The 20,841-nt window shown below is 31.2% G+C and overlaps 1 protein-coding gene and 1 long non-coding RNA gene across 2 annotated transcripts; both read left to right on the forward strand.

Annotated features, from left to right (window-relative positions):
- The first annotated feature begins 2,671 nt into the window (after positions 1-2,671).
- On the forward strand, positions 2,672-4,648 carry LOC107923808 (uncharacterized). Its single transcript, XR_005930181.1, has 3 exons — positions 2,672-2,761; positions 3,209-3,291; positions 4,448-4,648. It is a non-coding gene; the product is annotated as an uncharacterized lncRNA (long non-coding RNA).
- Positions 4,649-14,708: 10,060 nt separating this feature from the next.
- On the forward strand, positions 14,709-16,429 carry LOC107940148 (protein DETOXIFICATION 51). The gene has a single exon (XM_016873577.2). The coding sequence runs from the start codon at positions 14,754-14,756 to the stop codon at positions 16,263-16,265; it is 1,512 nt and encodes a 503-aa protein (XP_016729066.2). The 5' UTR covers positions 14,709-14,753; the 3' UTR covers positions 16,266-16,429.
- Positions 16,430-20,841: the final 4,412 nt, after the last annotated feature.

Raw genomic sequence — 20,841 nt, forward strand, 5'->3', positions numbered from 1 at the left:
TTTATACATGTGTAAGTGAATCTCTCTCTAATATATAAAAGTATAGTTTTCCATTTCAAGTATTTTGCTTAATTTCCTTAAACTCTCCTTCAACCATTCCATCTGCAGCCGCAACTTCGTCCATGGGACCTACCCACACCATCTGCAACATTTAGCTTTTCCATTTGTGATGTCAGTATCTTAATCAGATTCTTATTTGTAGACCATTACTTACACTTTTAGACATAAAGTCGGGTTGGGTTTTTTTTATCATTCTAGATCGAATTAATTCGAGTTTAAGTTATTTTAAGTTCATATCATTTCGATAAAAGTATTATAGATATTTTTATATTAAGAGTTAAATAATATTTTACTCTTTTTATTGAAAAAATGAATAAATTAGATCTTGTACGTTAGATTAAAGAGTAAATTGGTCATTTCTATTAAAATTTCATCTATTTTTATTGTTAAAAACTGTTGTGGATGATGAAATAACCAGAAATGTTACACGTGATGTGTCATGTGTGATTCATATTTTCGTACATGGGCTAATTTTTAATAGAAGGACTAGTTTACTCTTTGATCTAATGTATAGAGACTAATTTACTTATTTTTTGAGTAGATGAGACAAAATGTAATTTAACTATAGTATAAGGGCCTTCATGATACTTTTATCGATCATTTCAGATTTCATCAGTAGGATTTGACGAGTGACGCTCATATTCAATTCATTATAAGATTAACTCATTTTAAATTTTGATATTTTTAAATTTAAATTAAATAAATTCAAATTGTATTGAATCAGGTTGAGATTCATAGCTAAAGTTTATATAAATTAACTTAAAGTGTTAGATTAGTTTAAATTTTAATTATCAAGGTCAGCTTTAGACAATCCTAAAAATATATATTTATGTGTATAAGTAACCCTAGGCAACCCTAAAAGGTAATGTTAATCTAGCAAGTTACTGTTATTACAATAGGGTCGGAAGCGTGTAAATTATTGTACTAAAAAATCACACAAAGTTCAATTCCCAGGAAAGAGAGGTGGATCACAAGGATCTCTTAAGTACCAAGTCTTTCCTTAGTCAAAACATCCCTTCTATCGTAATTTAATAGTACAATTAAATACTACTATTATACCCTCAAATATTGAAAGAAAAATAGGACAAGAAAAAAATACAAGAGTTTTAACGAGGTTCGGTAAATTATACCTACATCCTCGGGCATTAACACCAGATGATAACTTTATTATCTCCAAAATATTACAAACAAATAGAATTCCTTAAGAATTATCAAATGGGAGAAGAGAGAAAACTAAGAGAGAAAGATTGGTTGGGATGGTTGAAATGAAAAATGATTAGGCCTATTTATCATTGAGGTTCATGGACCAACTTGCAAATGGCTTAAAAAATTAGGGACCAAAATTGTAATTATCCCATTCAACTTTAAACAACTTGCCTATCACTTTTTTCTTTCGGTGCCAATTGCACCTCCCATTTTTGACTTTTCAACACCCCCTTAATTGACTTTTCAACAATCTCCACCTCGAAGATTTGATTAGGATAATCACATCTTCACACACTTCCTTCAACTCCCCATATTCGATAAAGTTATCTTTTGTAGTGCCTCCAAATGCGCTCTCGAGCGCCATACACCTGGAGGTGCTCAAATTATCAGGATGTTAATCAAGTTCAAACAATGATTAAACTTGATTGTTGTTACCACCTTGGTCATCATATCTGCGGGATTATCTGCTGTCGGAATCTTCTGAAATAGAATTTTTCCTTTTTCAAAGACTTCCCGTACAAAGTGATATCTTACGTCGATATGCTTGGTTCTTGAATGATAGACTTGATTTTTCGCTAAATGAATAGCGCTCTAATTGTCACAATATAGACTAATGTGACTTTGAACAACTCCCAAGTCTTTCAACAATCCATTAAGCCAAATAGCCTCCTTAATAGCTTCTGTAACTGCCATATATTCTGCCTCTGTAGTAGACACTGCTACTGTAGACTGTAAGGTAGACTTCCAACTCACTGGGGCTTTCGCAAGAGTAAACAGATACCCCGTAGTTGAACACGTTTATCTAAATCATCAGCAAAGTCGGAATCAGCATATCCAACTACAAACTGACCAAGTGCTTCATCCTGTTTAAAAATTAAACCAACATCTACGATTTTTCTGTAACGACCCGAACTTTAAAGTTATCGAAAAATGTATTTTCGGGTCTCCGTTTTTGAAAAATTGATTAGTAAATATATATATATTTATGAAGTTAGTAGAGTGGTTAATTAGAGTTTAATTAAGTGAATTTAGCTTAATTAAGAGTAATTAGGAAAATGACTAAATTGAATAAAGGATAAAAGTTGAATTGTAGATTAAAAGAAAATAAAAGGACCAAAATGGAAAATAGACCATTTAGTATAGTTGAGGCGGCAAACAATGAAAAATCTAAAGATTTTTCTAGATTATTGTTGAATTATAAATTATAAATTATTATTAACTATTATTATTAAATAAATTAAAAAAAGAAAAGTGACAAATGTATGGTTTTAAATAGATACACATGTATTAATAATATACACATATATAAATAATAAATAAGTATTACTTATTATTTAAGTATAAATAATATTATATATATGTATATATATATAAAACAAAAGAAAAAAAAAAGAGAAGGGAAGAACCAGAATAGTAGAAACGAAACAGAGAGGGAAGGAAGGAAAGAAAGAAAAAAAAGGGAAAATTTAAGGTTTGAAGCTTGAAGTTTAATTTGGTAAGTCAATTAAGTCATTTCCTCTTAAATTTGATGTTTTAGAAGCTTTAAAACAAGGTTTTATTGAAATTAAGTTGATATTTTGAGAGTTTATAGATTTTTAAGTATAGTTCATGTTGAATAAAATAGTGAATTAAGGGTTTAATTGAGTGAATTTCAAGTTAGAATTGATAATAGGATCAAATTGTAAAGTAAGTTATAAGTTTTATGTTGTAGGAACTAAATTGATGAAATTTTGAAATTAGGAAAATATGCTGGAAATTTAATATTTAAATGAGAGTATGGATGAAATTTGAATAGAAATAGAATGTGAATTGAATTAGAAACGTAAGTGAAAATTAGTTAAGATTAAATTGAAATTAAAGTAGAAAATTGAATAGAAAATTCAATTAATTAGATATAAATTAGTAGTGAATTAATAAATATGAATTGTTTTAATTTCCATAGCTAACGTTGTCTCGAGAAGTTTCGGCTAAGTAAGGAAATAGCAAAGTCGACGAGGAAAAGCTTGGAAAAGCTCGAAAAATACGGTTTGTATTTCTATAATCCGAACTCAGTCATTATTTGTTATATTTATATACATATGACAATTGTTAGTGTTAGAATTATAATGTTTTACAATTGAAATGGATTGATTTTGGTATGTGATGAATTTATCAAATTTATATTGATTGAAATTATTTTGATTGAATTTATATTGATTGAAATTATAATATATATATATATATATGATCTATGTAAAAATTTGAATATTGAATGAATGTTATATTGAAAAATTATATTGATTGGAAATATGAGGGAATTGATATGAATATATGAGATTTGTGATAATTGAATATTTGATATTGAAAAGTGAATTAAGTTGTATTGGATTATGAATTGATGTGAATAATTGAAATATATTTGTTGAATTGAATGAAAATGTATGAAATTGTGAAAATGTGTGAATATATGTGATTATTAGAATGGTATATTGATGAAAGATTCATTAAATTGAGAAAGTGAATCAAATACCCTATTAACAGTATTGGACCAGATTGGATACAAATGGCATGCCATTGGGTTTGTGATGTGATGAGGAGATTTGTAGTTCGGCCGAGAAGATGTTTCTGTTATTATATACTTCGGTTTATTCGAAGAGGCATTTAATGCCTTATTGGTGTGTTTGGGAGGATATGATATACTGGTGTGTTATGGAGGATTTATAATATTCCGGGTGTGTTTGGGTTGGATATTCTGGTGTGTTTGGAAGGAATCCGCGTATCTATCAGAGTCTGAGTCTTGTTAATAGGGGTAAATAAGTGAAAAGATAAATCGAGTGAATTTGATTGATTGAGCTATTGGAATGAAATGAGAAATTGAATTGAGAATTGAAATTGAGATATGAGATTGAAAACATGAACCAAAAGGTTCATGAAATGAGTGAAGTTCAAATGGATGATGATTGATGTTAGAATGAATTAAAATGGTATATTGTTAAGAAGTAAAGTGTGAATACAAGTGAATTGTGAATATATTGTATAGAATTTATATGGTAAGTAAATGAAATTCATCTATAAAATAAATAAATGAATACTTAAATTGCTATTGTGATTTTAAGTTTAATTGTTATATTATTAAGTGTTCGGATTATGGAAATACCACTGAGTATACCATACTCAGCGTGCGGTTTGTTTCCGTGCACAGGTTAAGTAAAGATAGAACGTTGAATCAGTATCCCAGGCCGATCCTAAATTCAATGAGGTAAAGTGTGTTAATTATGGGTAATGGCATGTACCTAGGATGTCTTATGTGTGTGTCATTTTGAAATTGTAAATGTAAGGATGAAATAAATAAATTTAAGGTTTGGTTATGGTATAAAATAGGATTTGAATAATTTGGTATGAATTTGAATTTTTATGAGACAATGTCAGATTGATTTCGGAATTCCCTCCGTGGCCTTGCAACTGCAACTAGTTCTGGTGTACTTAACGGTTCTTGGGTCAGAACCTCTTCAACCTCTAATTCCTCCATTGCGGCTGGAGAATTAGACTTATTAACTGGGCAAATCCCCATCTGCTCAAACTCTACCTGTTTTGAAGTACACTCCACCTGCTGTGGAGTATCGCTCGTCTGAATATCTTTATCTGCTACCTTTTTCAATGTGGCAGATTCATCAAAGGTAACATCTCTGCTACAGATCATTTTATTTGTGTCTAAGCACCAAAGACAAAATCCCTTCACTCCAGAAGTGATTCCCATAAAGAGAGCTTTCTTTGCCTTCGGATCTAACTTTGACTCCTTCATATGGTAATATGCAGTGGATCCAAACACATGTAAGGAATCATAATCTGTAGCCGGTTTTCCAGACCATACCTCCATAGGAGTTTTTCTTTCTAATGCAGATGATGGCAAACGATTAACAAGATGGCCAGCGTATGTCACAGCCTCAGCCCAAAAATTCTTGCCCAACCCAGCATTGGACAACATACATCGAACTTTCTCCAGCAATGTTCGATTCATACGCTCTGCCACTCCATTCTGCTGTGGTGTATCCCTAACTGTGAAGTGTCGAACAATAACATACTCTTGGCACACATCGAAGAACGGATCACTTTTATATTCCCCTCCATTGTCCGTCCTAAGCCACTTGATTTTCTTGCCAGTCTGGTTTTCGATCATAGTTTTCCATTTAAGAAAAACTCCAAGCACTTCATCCTTAGTTCTCATGGTATACACCCAAACTCTTTTGAAAAATTCATCAACAAAAGTAACAAAATAGTGTTTTCCTCCCAACGAAGGTGTTTTGGAAGGCCCCCACACATCTGAGTGAACATATTCCAAAATACCTTTTGTATTATGGATAGCAGTACCGAATTTCACTTTCTTTTGCTTTCCCAGAACACAATGCTCGCAAAATTTTAATTTGCAAGCCTTTGCACCTTTCAACAATCCTTGCATTGCCAGAATTTGCAAGGATTTTTCACTGGCATGTCCCAACTTCATATGCCACAACTGCATTGAGTCTAATTCTTTGTTATCGGAAGCTGCAGCGACTGCTCCAATAACTGTACTACCTTGGTAGTAATACAAGTTATTTTTCCTGATGCCCTTCAATATCACAAGTGCGCCAGATGTCACTTTCAAAACCCTATCTCTCATAGTAACAACTGAACCATTGGATTCCAAGGCTCCCAATGAGATGAGATTTTTCTTCAAACTGGGCACGTACCGAACATCAGTCAGAACTCTGGTTGATCCATCTTGATTCATTAATTAGATTGAACTTATCCCAACAGTTTTACAGGCATTGTCATTGCCCATATAAACAACTCCTCCATTTAGTTCTACTAAATCAGAGAACCACTCCGAGTTAGGGGACATATGATAGGTACAACCCGAATCCAAAATCCACTCATCTGAATGGAACGACGATGATGATGCAACCAGTGATAGTTCAGAGTCACTAGTATCATGCTTTGCAACACAAGCATTTACAGCAGCTTTTCCCTTGTTCTTCAGCTTTGGACAATTTTTCTTCTAGTGGTCTTTCTCATGACAAAAGGCACATTCATCTTTCCCAAGTCTGGACTTTGACTTTGATCTCCTCTTCTGAGTTTTCTTCCGAGTGTACGAACGACCTCGGACTACTAAAGCTTCTGTATCTCTGATTGAGTTTTTCTGTTTGTCCTTCTTTCTCTGTTCATAACTGTATAAGGCCGCACAGACTTCGCTCAGAGATATATCACTCCTGCCATGAAGTAGAGTAGTTTCTAGGAACTCAAACTCCTCAGAAAGTGACCCCAACAGCATCAAAGCCAAATCTTCATCTTTGAATGTCTCATCCATATTTAGCAAATCAGTGACTAACTGATTAAATTTGGTGATGTGATCATTCATTGTGGTACTTGGGACGTAAGTGAAGCGAAACAGTCTTTTCTTCAAGTGGAGCTTATTTTGACTGTTTTTCTTTAAAAAAATTTCTTCAAGTGCCACCCACAACTTATTTGCAGAAGTCTCCTTTGAAAAAGCATACCTCTGCTCTCGAGAAAGGCATGATCGAATTGTGCCACATGCCAACCGATTGATCGCCTTCCAATCTTTCTCTTGTACATCATCTGGTTTCTCTTCATCAATGGCAATGTCTAGACCCTGCTGAAAAAGGGCATCTAGAACCTCACTTTGCCACATACCAAAATGGCCTGTGCCATCAAAGATCTTCACGGCCAATCTTGAATTTGCAATTGTCGGTCTTGTCCATATGGACAATGTTGAAGCTCCTAAACTGACCGTTTTCTCCATAATCTTTCAATATACTTAAGGAAATCTTTTCTGATGTGGAAGATCAGTTTAAACTACAACCACAGAGCATACTACGATTAACCTTCGGCTCTTGATACGACTTGTTATTACAATAGGGTCGGAAGCGTGTAAATTATTGTACTAAAAAATCACACAAAGTTCGATTCCCAGGAAAGAGAGGTGGATCACAAGGATCTCTTAAGTACCAAGTCTTTCCTTAGTCAGAACATCCCTTCTATCGTAATTTAATAGTACAATTAAATACTATTATTATACCCTCAACTATTGAAAGAAAAATAGGACAAGAAAAAAACACAAGAGTTTTAACGAGGTTCGGTAAATTATACCTACGTCATCGGGCACTAACACCAGATGATAACTTTATTATCTCCAAAATATTACAAACAAATAGAATTCCTTAAGAATTATCAAATGGGAGAAGAGAGAAAACTAAGAGAGAAAGATTAGGTCTATTTATAGTTGAGGTTCAGGGACCAACTTGCAAATGGCCTAAAAAATTAGGGACCAAAATTGCAATTATCCCATTCAACTTTAAACAACTTGCCTATCACTTTTTCTTTCGGTGCCAATTGCACCTCCCATTTTTGACTTTTCAACACCCCCTTAATTGACTTTTCAACAGTTACAACATGCAATGTATGTATAGGGTGTAAGTAATGGTACTGCAGAAGACTAACCAAAGGCTGCATTGTCTTGATCAAGTTGTTGAGTTGTTATCATTACTTAAAGAAAAGTAAAAGGAAAAATCTGATCAGAGATTAAGGTTGGGTTTATTTATGTTCAACTGATATGCTGCAGTTGGCTTTATGCTCGTGCCTGCTCTTCTATCCTATATGAATATAAATTTTTGGGTAAATTATACATTTAAGGTCATTAAACTATTAGTAAATTTGTGTTTTGGTCACTCAACTTTAAAAAGTTATAAAATGGCTACTAAACTATTCAAAAGTCTTTAGCCATTTGAAAGTTTTTTAATTAAGTCATTAGGTTGTTAAGGGTTTTTCTTTAAAAAAAAGTCTAGCTAGTGAGCTCTAAGCGACGATTTCACGATTAGTATAATAGATTAATACCCTATCAACGAATGGAAGAACATACCTTAAGTCCAAATTGATCTAATAATTAGTGTAAGAGATCGGAGAAGAAAGTTGTTTGAATTTCAATTTGTAGATCCGTAATGTTCAAAGTTGTTTCATAAAAAAAAAACTAAACAGTAGAAGAGAAGGGGAAAGAGAGCTCTTGATTGGTACAGGTGGTGCGAATAGAGAAGACCATACAGTAACGAGTTTAACAACCTAATTACTTAAATGAAAATTTTCAATTAATTTAATAATCATTTTGTAACTTACTAATAATTTAACGACCTTATATGTAGTTTACCTTATATATATTTTTCTCTCAATAGCATGCATGCAAGCATGTATGTTTGTATGAAGAAATGGAAATCTAGAAGCAAATCGTCGTAAGTTGTAGTGATATCTATCTTTTTACCATTGTAATTATAAAACATTAATAGAAGGGTATGTAAACTATATCAGGGTCACCTACTTAATTATTGATAAATTGTTATTTTAGTTAATTAATTATAAAAAGTTATAAATTGATCATTAATGTTATGGATATTAATTCTTTAGTCACTCACAATGCCTGACGTGGATTGTTCATTTAAAGTCAAATTGTACACAAGGTCTTGTACTATGCACTTTTGGGATTTAGGCTTTTTTTTATAGAGTGAAAAAATTTAAAAATGTGAAAAATTAAAGGGATAGAAAGATAGAAATGTGAAAAGTATATTTTTTTTTTCGTATGGAAGGAAAGATGAAAAAGTTGAAAGAAAAAGTAATTTCATTTCTATCTATTGTTTGGTAAAATATAAAAACGAAAATAAATAAAATAAAACATTCGAAAAATGTATAATTTCGAACTAATATACGTTGCTCTCTCTCATCTTATCATTTCAATTTATGCATTATGATAGAAAATTGTTCTCTCTCCTCTCTTTTTTCCTTTGGCTTTTCTGTCCTACTAAAAATACTCAAAATTTATTTTTTTTCACTTTTTTGTTCTCTCATTCTATCAATCATTCCACTTTTCCACTCAACCAAGCATACCTTTAAGGTCAAATCATACAAAAGGTCCCAATACTTGCATTTTACGGATTTAGGCTTTGCTTAATAGAATGGAAGAAAATTGAAAAGATGAAAAACTAAAGGGGTAGAAAAATAAAAATTTCTTTCCATAAATATGCTTGGTAAGAAATATGAAAATTTTGAAGAAAAAAATTGCTTAGTAGAGTCAAAAAAAAAATGAAAGAAAACAAAACATTTGAAAAAAATGATTGATTAGAAATCAAATGCGTAGCATAGAAATCTGTTGTACAATTTAACTTAAAATAAATTACCCATGTCTACATTCCGTTAAAAAATTAAAAGATGAGTAGTATCGATTTCGATAAAATTAATGATTAATTTATAATTTTTCATAATTAAAGTACCAAAATAATAAGGTTGTATTAGAAATTTATTTCCAAGCAAATAATGGTGATTGTTGATGGGGAGAGAGGGAATGTTGGAGACAAAGTATATATTTTAATTTTCTTTCATATTCAAAGTGAAGTTTGAAGTGATTATTGGCATCACATAGTGATAAAAAAGAAAGTCAATTTAAGATATTTAATTTTGAAGATGTTTTTTTAAGTTATCTGCTAAATTATGTTGGAAATAATGCACAAGGGACCCATGCACATAGCAGATGGGGAAAGGGAAACAATTTAGTGTGGTCTTCAATTTTTATTTTTTTTAACGTTTTAATTCAATTACATAAAAAATTATATGGGTATACATTATAGAAAAGCATTTTTTTATACAATACGGATGGTAAAAGGTAATAGAGTTCAAACACGTATCGAACGGATGTCTAATAGGAATTTTAATCATTATTCCATACAAGTCAAGACAAATATAAAAATATTTTAGTATACTTTAAACTTTTCTTTTTAACGTCGATATTATTATTCAATTCCTTATTTTGGTGCTACGAGTTAAATCAAGTATTAATTCAATTGAAAAATTATCAAAATTTAATATTTTTATTAAATTATATTATTATGAGAGTATTTTTATCTTTTTTATCTTTTATCTAAATAAAATAAAAATCTAGAACCTAAAACACTATAAATTAAAATATAATTTGAATTAAAGCTTAATTTAAATTATGAATTTTACATATTTTTTACCCACATGATATGATATAATTTAGGATATATAAAATGTTTTTTTTCCCTTTAGATAACAATTATATCATCATTTTTTGTCAAGGTTGTTTGGACTGGATTGAACTGATCGACTGGACTAGAAATTGGCTGGAATACCAATCTGGAAAGAGATTTTAAATTGGTTAACTCAAGAACTGATATGGATCAATTAAATCGGGCGGTTGAACCGAATTAATACTTTATTTTTTACAAATTTATAATGATTTATTTAATCGAATCGAACAAACCGATTGAATCGATAAGACCAATTCAACTACAAATCCAATTCTGAAAACCTTATAATTTCATATTTAACCTTAAGCAAATTTGTTCCTTCACTTAAAATATAAAAAAAAAACATATCTAAATTAACTATAAAATTGGAGCATTATTTGGAAAACCGTTTTCAAGCACAAGATTAGGAAAATGTAGTAGTTTTAGTAAGTTGGATCAGTTAGAAAGCTATTATTATCAAATGGGGCAGCCCCCACTTAAATTTCAATGTTCCAACCATTCAAGAAGCAATTGAAAACAGTGTTTTGCGCTTTTAGGACAGCAAAAAAAGAGAAATAAACTCTTGATTTTCTCTAAGTTTGGTAATGAGAGAAACTCTCATAACAATACATGCTCAATGACACAAAATTTTGGACTAAAAACAACCATATATATATAGTGGGTTTGAATTCATTCGGATTCAAATTCATTTATATCATGTTAATTTTGATTTTAAAAATTTAAAATTATTTTAGGTTTGAATCATTTTTAAATTCAAATTGTTTCGAGATTGAGATAATTTGGGTTTAGGTCATTTTGGGTTCGGTCGAGTTTATCAATCGGGTTTTTAGGGCTGGATCATTTTTTTTTGGTATAACCACAATTGTCATCATATGTTTTACGGTTTGAGCCTAGTCATGCTTGGACCGGAGATGGTATTCAGGTAATGTCCTCCCAACAATATTGAGTCTGGGTTGATTCAAATACCTTGGAAAGAAGTCTACTTCCACTTCTTCCAATCACTTGTTGGTAGGGTCCGATCATTTTTGACTTAGGTCATTTTAGGTTTTATTATTCAAGTTTGACAGTTGGTTCATATCATTTCATGCTACTGGTTCAAATTATTTTATGGTCGTGTCATTTCAAAATTGGGTTCAAGTCATTTTCAAATTTAGGTTGAATGAATTTAGGTTGTTGACTTTGTAAAACTCATGAAATGATCATCGATCACTTGTCATCGTGCACCAAATGACCATATCAATAGTATAACAATCATTATGATTATTTATAATCTAAGTCTCATCATGTATGAATCTTATTTAAATTTATTCTGTTATGATTTGTATATATTTTAATTTTTACTTTGTTATTATTTATCTTGAATTAAATTTAATTTTAATTGGTTGTACATATATTAAATTTGTACTATAATTGTAAACTCCAAAAGGAAAATAATATGAGAATATTAGCCTTCTATACACCATCTTCCAAGTTTATCATTAGCCTCTCCTTCAAACATCAATGATTTGCCGCATATATAACGTTTATTATTCCACCATATATATAGATAGAAGAGATTCGCTTACACAGATGTAATCTTTTTGTAATTTTTTATACGTTTAATATTTGAATAATTGAACCGTTATATTTTATGCTCTATTAATGTAGATAATGCATATCAAGGTTGTCATAAATTAAAATTTTTGAACTATTTATTTTATGTAAAAAGCTTTTAACCAGTAAATATATATTAATATAAATAATATTTTAAATTGATATGATAGGGATATTAGATAGGTTTAGAATATTACATGCATGACAAGTACAATATATATATATATTGACCCATTTATATCAGTCTGAAACTAAACTAAAGTAGTTTCACATCATTCTATATACTTTTGTATGATTAATATTTTAATAATTTAACTGTTAACTTTATCAAAATATTTATATTTGTCATGTATATAACTTTTTGAAACAATCCGGTAACTCTATCATATATATATATGTATATATATATAAAAGAATTTGTGCATATTATGGGGGTGAAGTAAAAATTTATAAAAGGGGGATGAATGTCAACTTTTTTTTTTAATCTTTACGCTGCCTCTTTGTCCTCCGTTGATCACGTAGTTATTACATATATCCAGCTCTCTCTTTGAGTGCATGTAAAAATCTAGTGGTCTAATTATGCTTTCAATACTATACTCTTCATACTTTTAAAATTTAGTCCCTCTACTTCTAGTTCACAGGGATTTACAACTTCTACTCTTTTGATTTAGTAATTTGAAGTCCAACTAAGAACACTGTCAAAGGATTTCAATTGAATTCAATTATGTGGTATTTTTAAAATAAAATAATTTGCTTAAGTGGTCAATAATTCAAGTGTGAAAGGTCAAATAAGTAAATAAAAATATTGAATCGAGTTGTAAGGTTCTCTATTTTGAATACAAAGTTGCAAGGTTCTTCAATGCTATTTCAGAGAAGCTAAGTGAAAGTTGGTATTTTTTTTTATTTTAAAAACGACACGTAATCACATTCAATGTAAGTTTTTGATGATATTGTCAATTGAAATTCAATTATCAAATTAAAATTGTTGGGAGATTATATTAGTGAAATTGAAAATAGATAGATTAAATTTCAAATGTATATAAAAAAAGTATAGGGACTGAACAGAGAATTAGCCCAAAGCTTGTCGTTAACCATCATTCATGGCGATTCCTAATTTAAAACGTAGGTTAAAAGTTCAATTTTTTCCTAAATTCAAACCTTAATTTAATGGTCATTTAGTTCAAAAAGAATTAAATGAATCAATTAATAACCTAAATACCAACATTCCATTTCAACAGTTAATATAAAGTTCGTAATTTTTGGGATACCTTTGTCCTTAATTTGTGGGTAATTAATACTAGACAGCGTTAATAACCCCCCAAAAAATGAAAGTTAAAACTTTTGGACCCAATTGAATAATAATTTTTGTAGGAGATTAAAGTATTATTTTATCATATATTTATTTATGATTTTATCGTGTTTTAAGGGATTTAACAAATTTTTTTCATTTTTGAGAGTCAAAATGTTATTAATTTATAATTACATCATTTCCAAGGGGACTAAACAATAATTTTTCCACTTGAGGGGGGCAAGGCTGCTGTTGCGTCCTAGATTCGCCTTTGCCGTCGAGTATTTGAATCTACTAAATATCGAGTTTGATAAGCGTAAAGAATAAATGGATAATAAATTTGGTAGATAATAATAAAAAGGTTAAAATATGTTATAGGTTGTTATATTCTTTATAAATTTAGAATTTAGTTTCTTTACTTTTTATATTTTAAAATTTAAGTTCAACTACAAACACTGTTAAAATTAAGTGACTTTTTATGTTAATTTACTATCATTATATTTTATTGAACAACCACACAATATGCTCCTTAACTTGCACTAAAGCTCGATTCTCTTCTAAGATATCGTTGATCAACCGGTGGCGTTTCAAAAGGAACTAACCAATCCAGAGTAAACTCTTGGACCCTTGCCATGTGGTCAACCGCTTTATTAACATCTTCTGGAACCAATCTCAACTAAGTGCACTAATTACATCGAAGAATCAGATAAATTAACCGCAACTGAAGTAACTAGCTACCTATCACACCTTTAATATGAACTGATTCAACAAGCAAACAATTATCAATCTCAATCTCTACCTCTCAAAATCCCTTGTCCCAAGCAATCTTGAACTCCTCATACAAAGCTCATGCTTCAATACGAAACATTGAGGTTAACCCTATATGCATCGAGAAATCAACTAACCAAATTTAATAATTGAATTTTAATTTTGAAATTTAAAAAATAAAATGATTAAATTCTTCAAAATAAAAATACAGAAATAAAATTTAAAATTTGTGAAAGGTATAGAAATCTTTAATCAAATTAAAATATCATCCAAATTTATAAAAACATATATATAAATATCCAAAACTACATTAGCCATTTCCATCCCTACTCTGTTTTTGGTTCTTCATCCTCCCTCGTAACCCTAGTCCACGCCCCTCTTAAGCTTTTAACATGCCATTTTCACTACAATAGAGCTTCAGTTAATCGAAATTACCATCCAGTATTTAAAAAAGAGAGTAAAATACTAGTTGTAGTAATAATGTTATGTAGTAAAAACAGAGAAATAATCATAAAATCACCCCCTCCTCCCCCCCCCCCCCAAAAAAAAAAAACAGAGCAATATCTCGTAAAATTACAGCATTTCACATATCGGAAATTGAACCAATCTGACAAAACCACTAATAAAAAAGTAAACAATTTTATATTTTTACACAAAATCAGTCCTTTACCTATTTGATTACCCCCCATTAAAATTCAACTCCATACGTTTATATATATGTATGTATAATCTCAGCTCAAAAAACAAACCCTCAAAATAACCCTTTGATCGTCACCATGTGTAACCAAACTCAACAAACCCACCTTTATTTCCATCTTCTAGACCCAAAAAAACACTATCTTTCAGTATCAGAGATCATTAATGAAACTAAATCACTCTTGCGGTTAGCTTTTCCTATAATCTTAACAGGTCTCATTCTCTATTCACGTTCAATCATTTCCATGCTTTTCCTCGGTCATCTCGGCGACATAGAACTCGCCGCCGGTTCATTAGCCATAGCATTTGCCAACATTACTGGTTATTCAGTTCTATCAGGTCTCGCGTTAGGGATGGAACCACTTTGTTCACAAGCTTTCGGTGCTCAAAAACCCAAACTTTTATCATTAACCCTTCATCGTTACATTGTTTTTTTATTATTTATATCGATTTTAATATCATTTCTTTGGGTGAACATGTTTAATATCTTTGTTTATCTTCATCAAGATCCTAATATTACTCGTATTGGTCAAAATTATTTGTTTTTTGCCTTACCGGATTTATTTACACAATCATTGTTTCATCCCATCCGCATTTACCTTCGTGCACAAGGTATTACCCATCCGGTAACTTTATCAACACTCATCTCCACCGTCCTTCATTTGCCCATCAATTTATTACTCGTTTCCCAGTTCGGGTTCGGCGTCGCCGGCGTAGCGGCTTCCGCTTCTATATCAAACTTCTTCGTCCTTGTTTCACTTGTTGTCTACGTTTGGACCGCCGGTTTACATGAACCCACGTGGGAAAAACCGAGTTTCGAATGTTTGACCGGCTGGAGGCCGCTGCTTAAGCTAGCTGCGCCGAGCTGTGTTTCGGTTTGTTTAGAATGGTGGTGGTATGAGATTATGATTGTTCTGTGTGGACTTTTGGTAAATCCAAAAGCGACGGTTGCTTCAATGGGGATTTTGATTCAAGCCACGTCGCTTATTTACGTTCTCCCTTCTTCACTCAGTTTCGCGGTCTCAACGCGCGTTGGGAACGAGCTAGGGGCTAACCGTCCTTACAAAGCGCGGTTATCCGCTGTGGTGGCGGTGTTTGTATCTACCATGACGGGCCTATCAGCATCCACCTTCGCATCATCCATGAAAGATAAGTGGGCCATGATGTTCACATCAGATTCTGAGATCCTACGTTTGACATCCATTGCCCTTCCCATCCTAGGGCTCTGCGAGCTCGGGAACTGCCCGCAGACCGTTGGATGTGGGGTCCTTAGAGGAAGCGCACGTCCTTCCACCGCAGCAAACGTGAACCTTGGTGCATTTTATCTAGTGGGCATGCCCGTTGCGGTTGGACTCGGATTTTATCTCGGATTCGGGTTCTCGGGGCTTTGGTTGGGCTTACTTTCGGCCCAAGTTTGTTGTGCCGGGCTTATGTTGTATGTTGTGGGATCTACTGATTGGGACCTACAAGCGAAGAGGGCCCAGATGCTGACGTGTGTAGATACAAAGCTGTTAGATGATTGTGATGAGAGTAAGGGTGATGAACAAGAGCCGTTGGATTCGTATCATGGTGACTTCGGGCTGCTTAATTAACCAAGTTTAGTAGTAAAACAAATTATTAGAGGATTATATGATACTCCCTTTATTTATTTATTTTAGTGTTTTCTACTTTTTTTTTTCTATTTTTGTGAATTATTTTGTTATTTTTGCGATGCTTATTTGTCAAAAATAAAATAGATTTTTTGTTCTCTTTTAAATTCCTTCCTTTTGTGATTACAATAATAATCGAGTCAAATCATCTTTTGATATGAAGTATCCAAGCAATATCCATAGTTGTATAATTTTTTATTCTCTTTAACTGAGGTAGTGGCCTTCGGGTCCATTCTTGTCAAAAACACTAAAATTCAAATGCATGTGGTTAGCGAAAGAGGACAAGGCGGTGGAGGAATATTGAGAGATATGGAGGGGATTGCAAGAGGGATTTTCTCTGGTGTTGTTGGTACAAATGTTGCTGAGGAAGCTGAGATTGGAGCGGTGAAGTTTGCTCTCGAAATGTTTGCATCTATGAACTGGAAGTCTTCTAATTCTTTGGTTATTAAAGTAGGTTCTTCGGTGCTGTTTTCTTGGTGTATCAAATAGGAATTGAGACCTTGGACGCTTCATGCAACTTTTTCAGATATTGAAACTGCTAAGTGTAAGATCGGATTCATTGTCTTCTCTTTGGCGGATAGGAATGGAAATGACATGGCGTTCCAATTGGCATTGGTTGGTGTGAATAGGCCACATGGTGATGATTTTGGCTTAGAGTAGTGTTTTCTTGTTGCTGGAACTATGTTTTTTGTTTATCTACTGTAATTTTCTTGTTTGGATACAGCTCTGTTCTTTTTTTGACTACAGAGTAGCTTGAATGAAGAAAAAAAAAAAGAAGTTCATGATCCAAATTAAGCAAGTTTCAAAATTTGCTATTTGAAATTCGGGGCTGAACTCAATATGATATTATTATCTAAGGTTGAGTTTGATTAAAAAAAAATCGAACTATTCAAACTGAACTCGATTATAAATTTGTTTACAAAATTTATATATCTAAACTCGAACTTGAGCTCATTTCATATATATATTTCGATAAATTAATAAATTAATATCAAAATAGTAAAAATATATTTATAAATAAAAAACTTAATTTAAATCATTCAATAGCTCAAATTGTTCAAATTAAACTCGCTTAAAAAAATAATTAAATCAAACTCAAATAACATTAACGCACAAGTATCTCATTTACCTCATAAGTTATTTTAAAGAAAATAATAAGTTCGTTCTTACATCTTGAGGTTATTTTTCTTAACCATCCTCAAGAGAAAACATTACTATAGAAATTTTAATTATTTAAAAGAAAATACAACATTTCCTATATGAATAAAGGTTAGCATTTTTTTTTCCGATTTGTTTAATCAATTTTTTTTAAAAATTTAGTGTAGTTAGTTCGATCAGTTAAATCGATTAATTCACTTACTTTTTATATATTATAAAAAATTACTTCAATTATATATAACATACATATATATATTTAGTCAAATTAAGTTGATTGATTCAATAATTAATTGACTTAATTGAGATAATAATGGATTAAATTAATAATATTCATATAATAAATTAAATTAAAAAGAGGTTAAGAAAAAAAAAGGAGAAATGAAGGTAAATGTTTCAAAGATTGAGACAAGACGAGTAATTTTGATATTTGTAGAGCAAACTAGAGACAAAGGCACTTTAGAGTCATTCAATAGGCATCACAAGGCAAGATTTAGCCAAAAAAGTAGTATGTTTTTTCATTTAAAATTAAAGAAGAGGTGAATAGCTTATTACCCCAAAAAGGCAACCAAAAGTTTTAGGGTTGAAATTTTGATTTGAAAACCATAGATGCTAAAACATCATTTGTGTTGACTTCTATCAGGCACAATAGGTAAGCCAATGGTATATTAATTTCATGTTACAGTTAAATTTGGAGGGTTTCTATGAAATTTGGTCCCATCCCTACCTAAAAAATATTGCTACATTATTATTGTCCAAGTGGGTCTAGCAAGAAAGCAAAAGTTTTTATAGACCTAACCAAATTTCATGGTGGTGGTGGTCGACGGTGATGGAAATTCAATGTATTGGCAAATACAAAACGTGACAATCTCTCATACTTAATTAAGTCAGTAAAAAGTGTTGTTGAAGTAAAGAAAATAGTTTAGGCACATAAGACAATGAGAGAAAGGGTCATAGACGAGTGTTTATATTTAGTGTTCGGACTGCTTGAAGCATATTCATTGATTGCTGAATTAATCCTTTTTGATATCGTTGACATATTTTATGATAAAAAATATCTGTGATGAAATGGTGACTATGAGTTTAGGCACTATTTTATTTTTTTATTTATCTATTTTCAGAGATAATAAATTTTAGAATAAAAGTATTGAGCTAATTATTTTGGACATATTTGAACGAATAAAACCCAACACATGAAGACTAACTTATTGGTTTCTTGCATATTAAGTCAAATTACTTGCAGATTAGGTCAGATTACTTGTAGATTAAGTAAAGCCACTTTTTATAGTTGAAAACTTTGGATTGCACTGAGACTCTTGTGGAAGTATTATCTTATGCTGATTTTTAACCTTACTTTATAAAAAAGTTATTAGATTATAACTCTTTATGTAAATAAAACTTAAGTCGTATATAAACTTAAGTTAACCAAGAGTGAAAAAAGACTTTGAGATAGTACACATTTGTTCAAGTTAGGAACGGGTATGTGTGTATTGTTTTTGTAAGCAATCAACGAGTCTCTTGAGTTTCAAAACTAAGCTTTTGAGGGGGAGCTTAGACGGAGAGTGATCTAGTCTTTGTCCAACGATTAGGTTGCTAAATTGGTGAGTATTAGGCCAGTCTTAGGACTTAAATCATTAGTTGTACTATGAGAAAAGTAGTGAATCATTGTTCTAGGCAATGCCCACAAATGTAGACTGCAAACGAACTGCATAAACAATTTCGATTTTTATTTTTACATTTTTACTTTTTCTGCACTTTCTATTTCATAATTGAAATTGCGATTACAATATGAAGCACCATTTTAACCATAATTTCAATTTGGTAAGTAAGTAATCCCCCATTTCAAGGGACACTCGTTGGTATAGTTTTTATATTTATATTAGTCCATAAATATTGCATACATGAGAATGGCGGTGGGATGGGAAAGGAAAGAGACCAATTATTTAGAAAGTTACCAATCAAGACTTGATTAGGGAATCGTCAAGACAAGGTGTTTTGACATTTGAAAGATACAATCTTTGACGTATATTCTTTTTTTCAACTATTTAAAGATATTTAGGTTATTCACCGACAATACAATTACGGTTAATTTCATGCCTAAACTATCAACGTTATAAGCTACTACATTAAAACTTGTTCAATGTGAAAATTACAGGGGTTTGATTTGTTTGAATATTCAAACAGAAGCCTACTTGGCGTATGCAGCCATAGAAACCAAATTCAAAATGGCTAAAAGTAGCTTCTCCTTTCACGTCACAAGCAATTTCTTTTATGATAATTATAATGAGAAACTTACTGTTTGTAATTGTTAATAAGGTAGAGAATATAAGTTTTTTACTATTCAAATTCAAAATTTATCGCGTATGATTGTCGTAAGCTTTGTTCGATTATATTTTCATTCTTCGTTTACTTTTTTTTTTGTTTATTTTGATTTTAAATTATAATTATTCAAGTATGTATTTGTGATTGTTTATTGTATATATACTTGTAAAAATCTCAAAATTTTTTTATTTAATCAATCTAATTTTAAATCCAATCCAACTTAATTTGACCGCAAAAATAAATAAACCGGATACAATTCAAACTGGCTATCAAAATCTGAAATTATCCTAGTTTATAATAAATAAACTTGAAGAATTAAAACTTTAAATTTAAATAATTCAAATTTAAAATTAATTCAAACTGATATGATTATTTAATGATCCCTCTAAATTAATTCGAATTACCCAATTGATGGGTGTAGATATTGATGAGGACAATATCATGAATAGCTTGCAAACGTCAACTTTGGAACCCCACTTTATTGAATTTTCGTTAAGGGATCGAAAAGCATACTATTGATTTAGTTAGGGGATTCTTTATATGAAATGGATAAAAGTAGGAACAATGAATATGGGCATAACAGGCTCTAAGGAAAACCCAAACGTGAGTGTTGTCTTTTCTTGTTGACGATCAGCATTTGACATATCAGTTATGAAATTTCATAATCAAATGGCTAAAATAATTTTGCTCTGTTAGAGGTTTTGAAATAACAACCTCAAATTTCAACATATATAAACATCGAAATTAAAATAAGAAAATAGAGAAAAATTTATCTCCAGTTTCGAGACTTGAAAAGTATTGTGTCGAGACATGAATTTTAATGTCTCGAGACATGATATTATCGAAACAAAAATACAAACAATAAAATGAGGCCTGTCTCAAGACATGAAAATCCTGTTTGGAGACACAATGTTGAAGTTTGATAAAAAGAGTGGATGTAAATCCTAATCTCATAATGACCCGGTACAACCTCTAATTAATTTGTGAGTATTATAAGAATGAATGAATATTATGAACTGCTTGAATGTTAAAATAATTGTTG

Source organism: Gossypium hirsutum, chromosome A07, assembly GCF_007990345.1.
Source record: "Gossypium hirsutum isolate 1008001.06 chromosome A07, Gossypium_hirsutum_v2.1, whole genome shotgun sequence".
Lineage (NCBI taxonomy): Eukaryota > Viridiplantae > Streptophyta > Magnoliopsida > Malvales > Malvaceae > Gossypium > Gossypium hirsutum.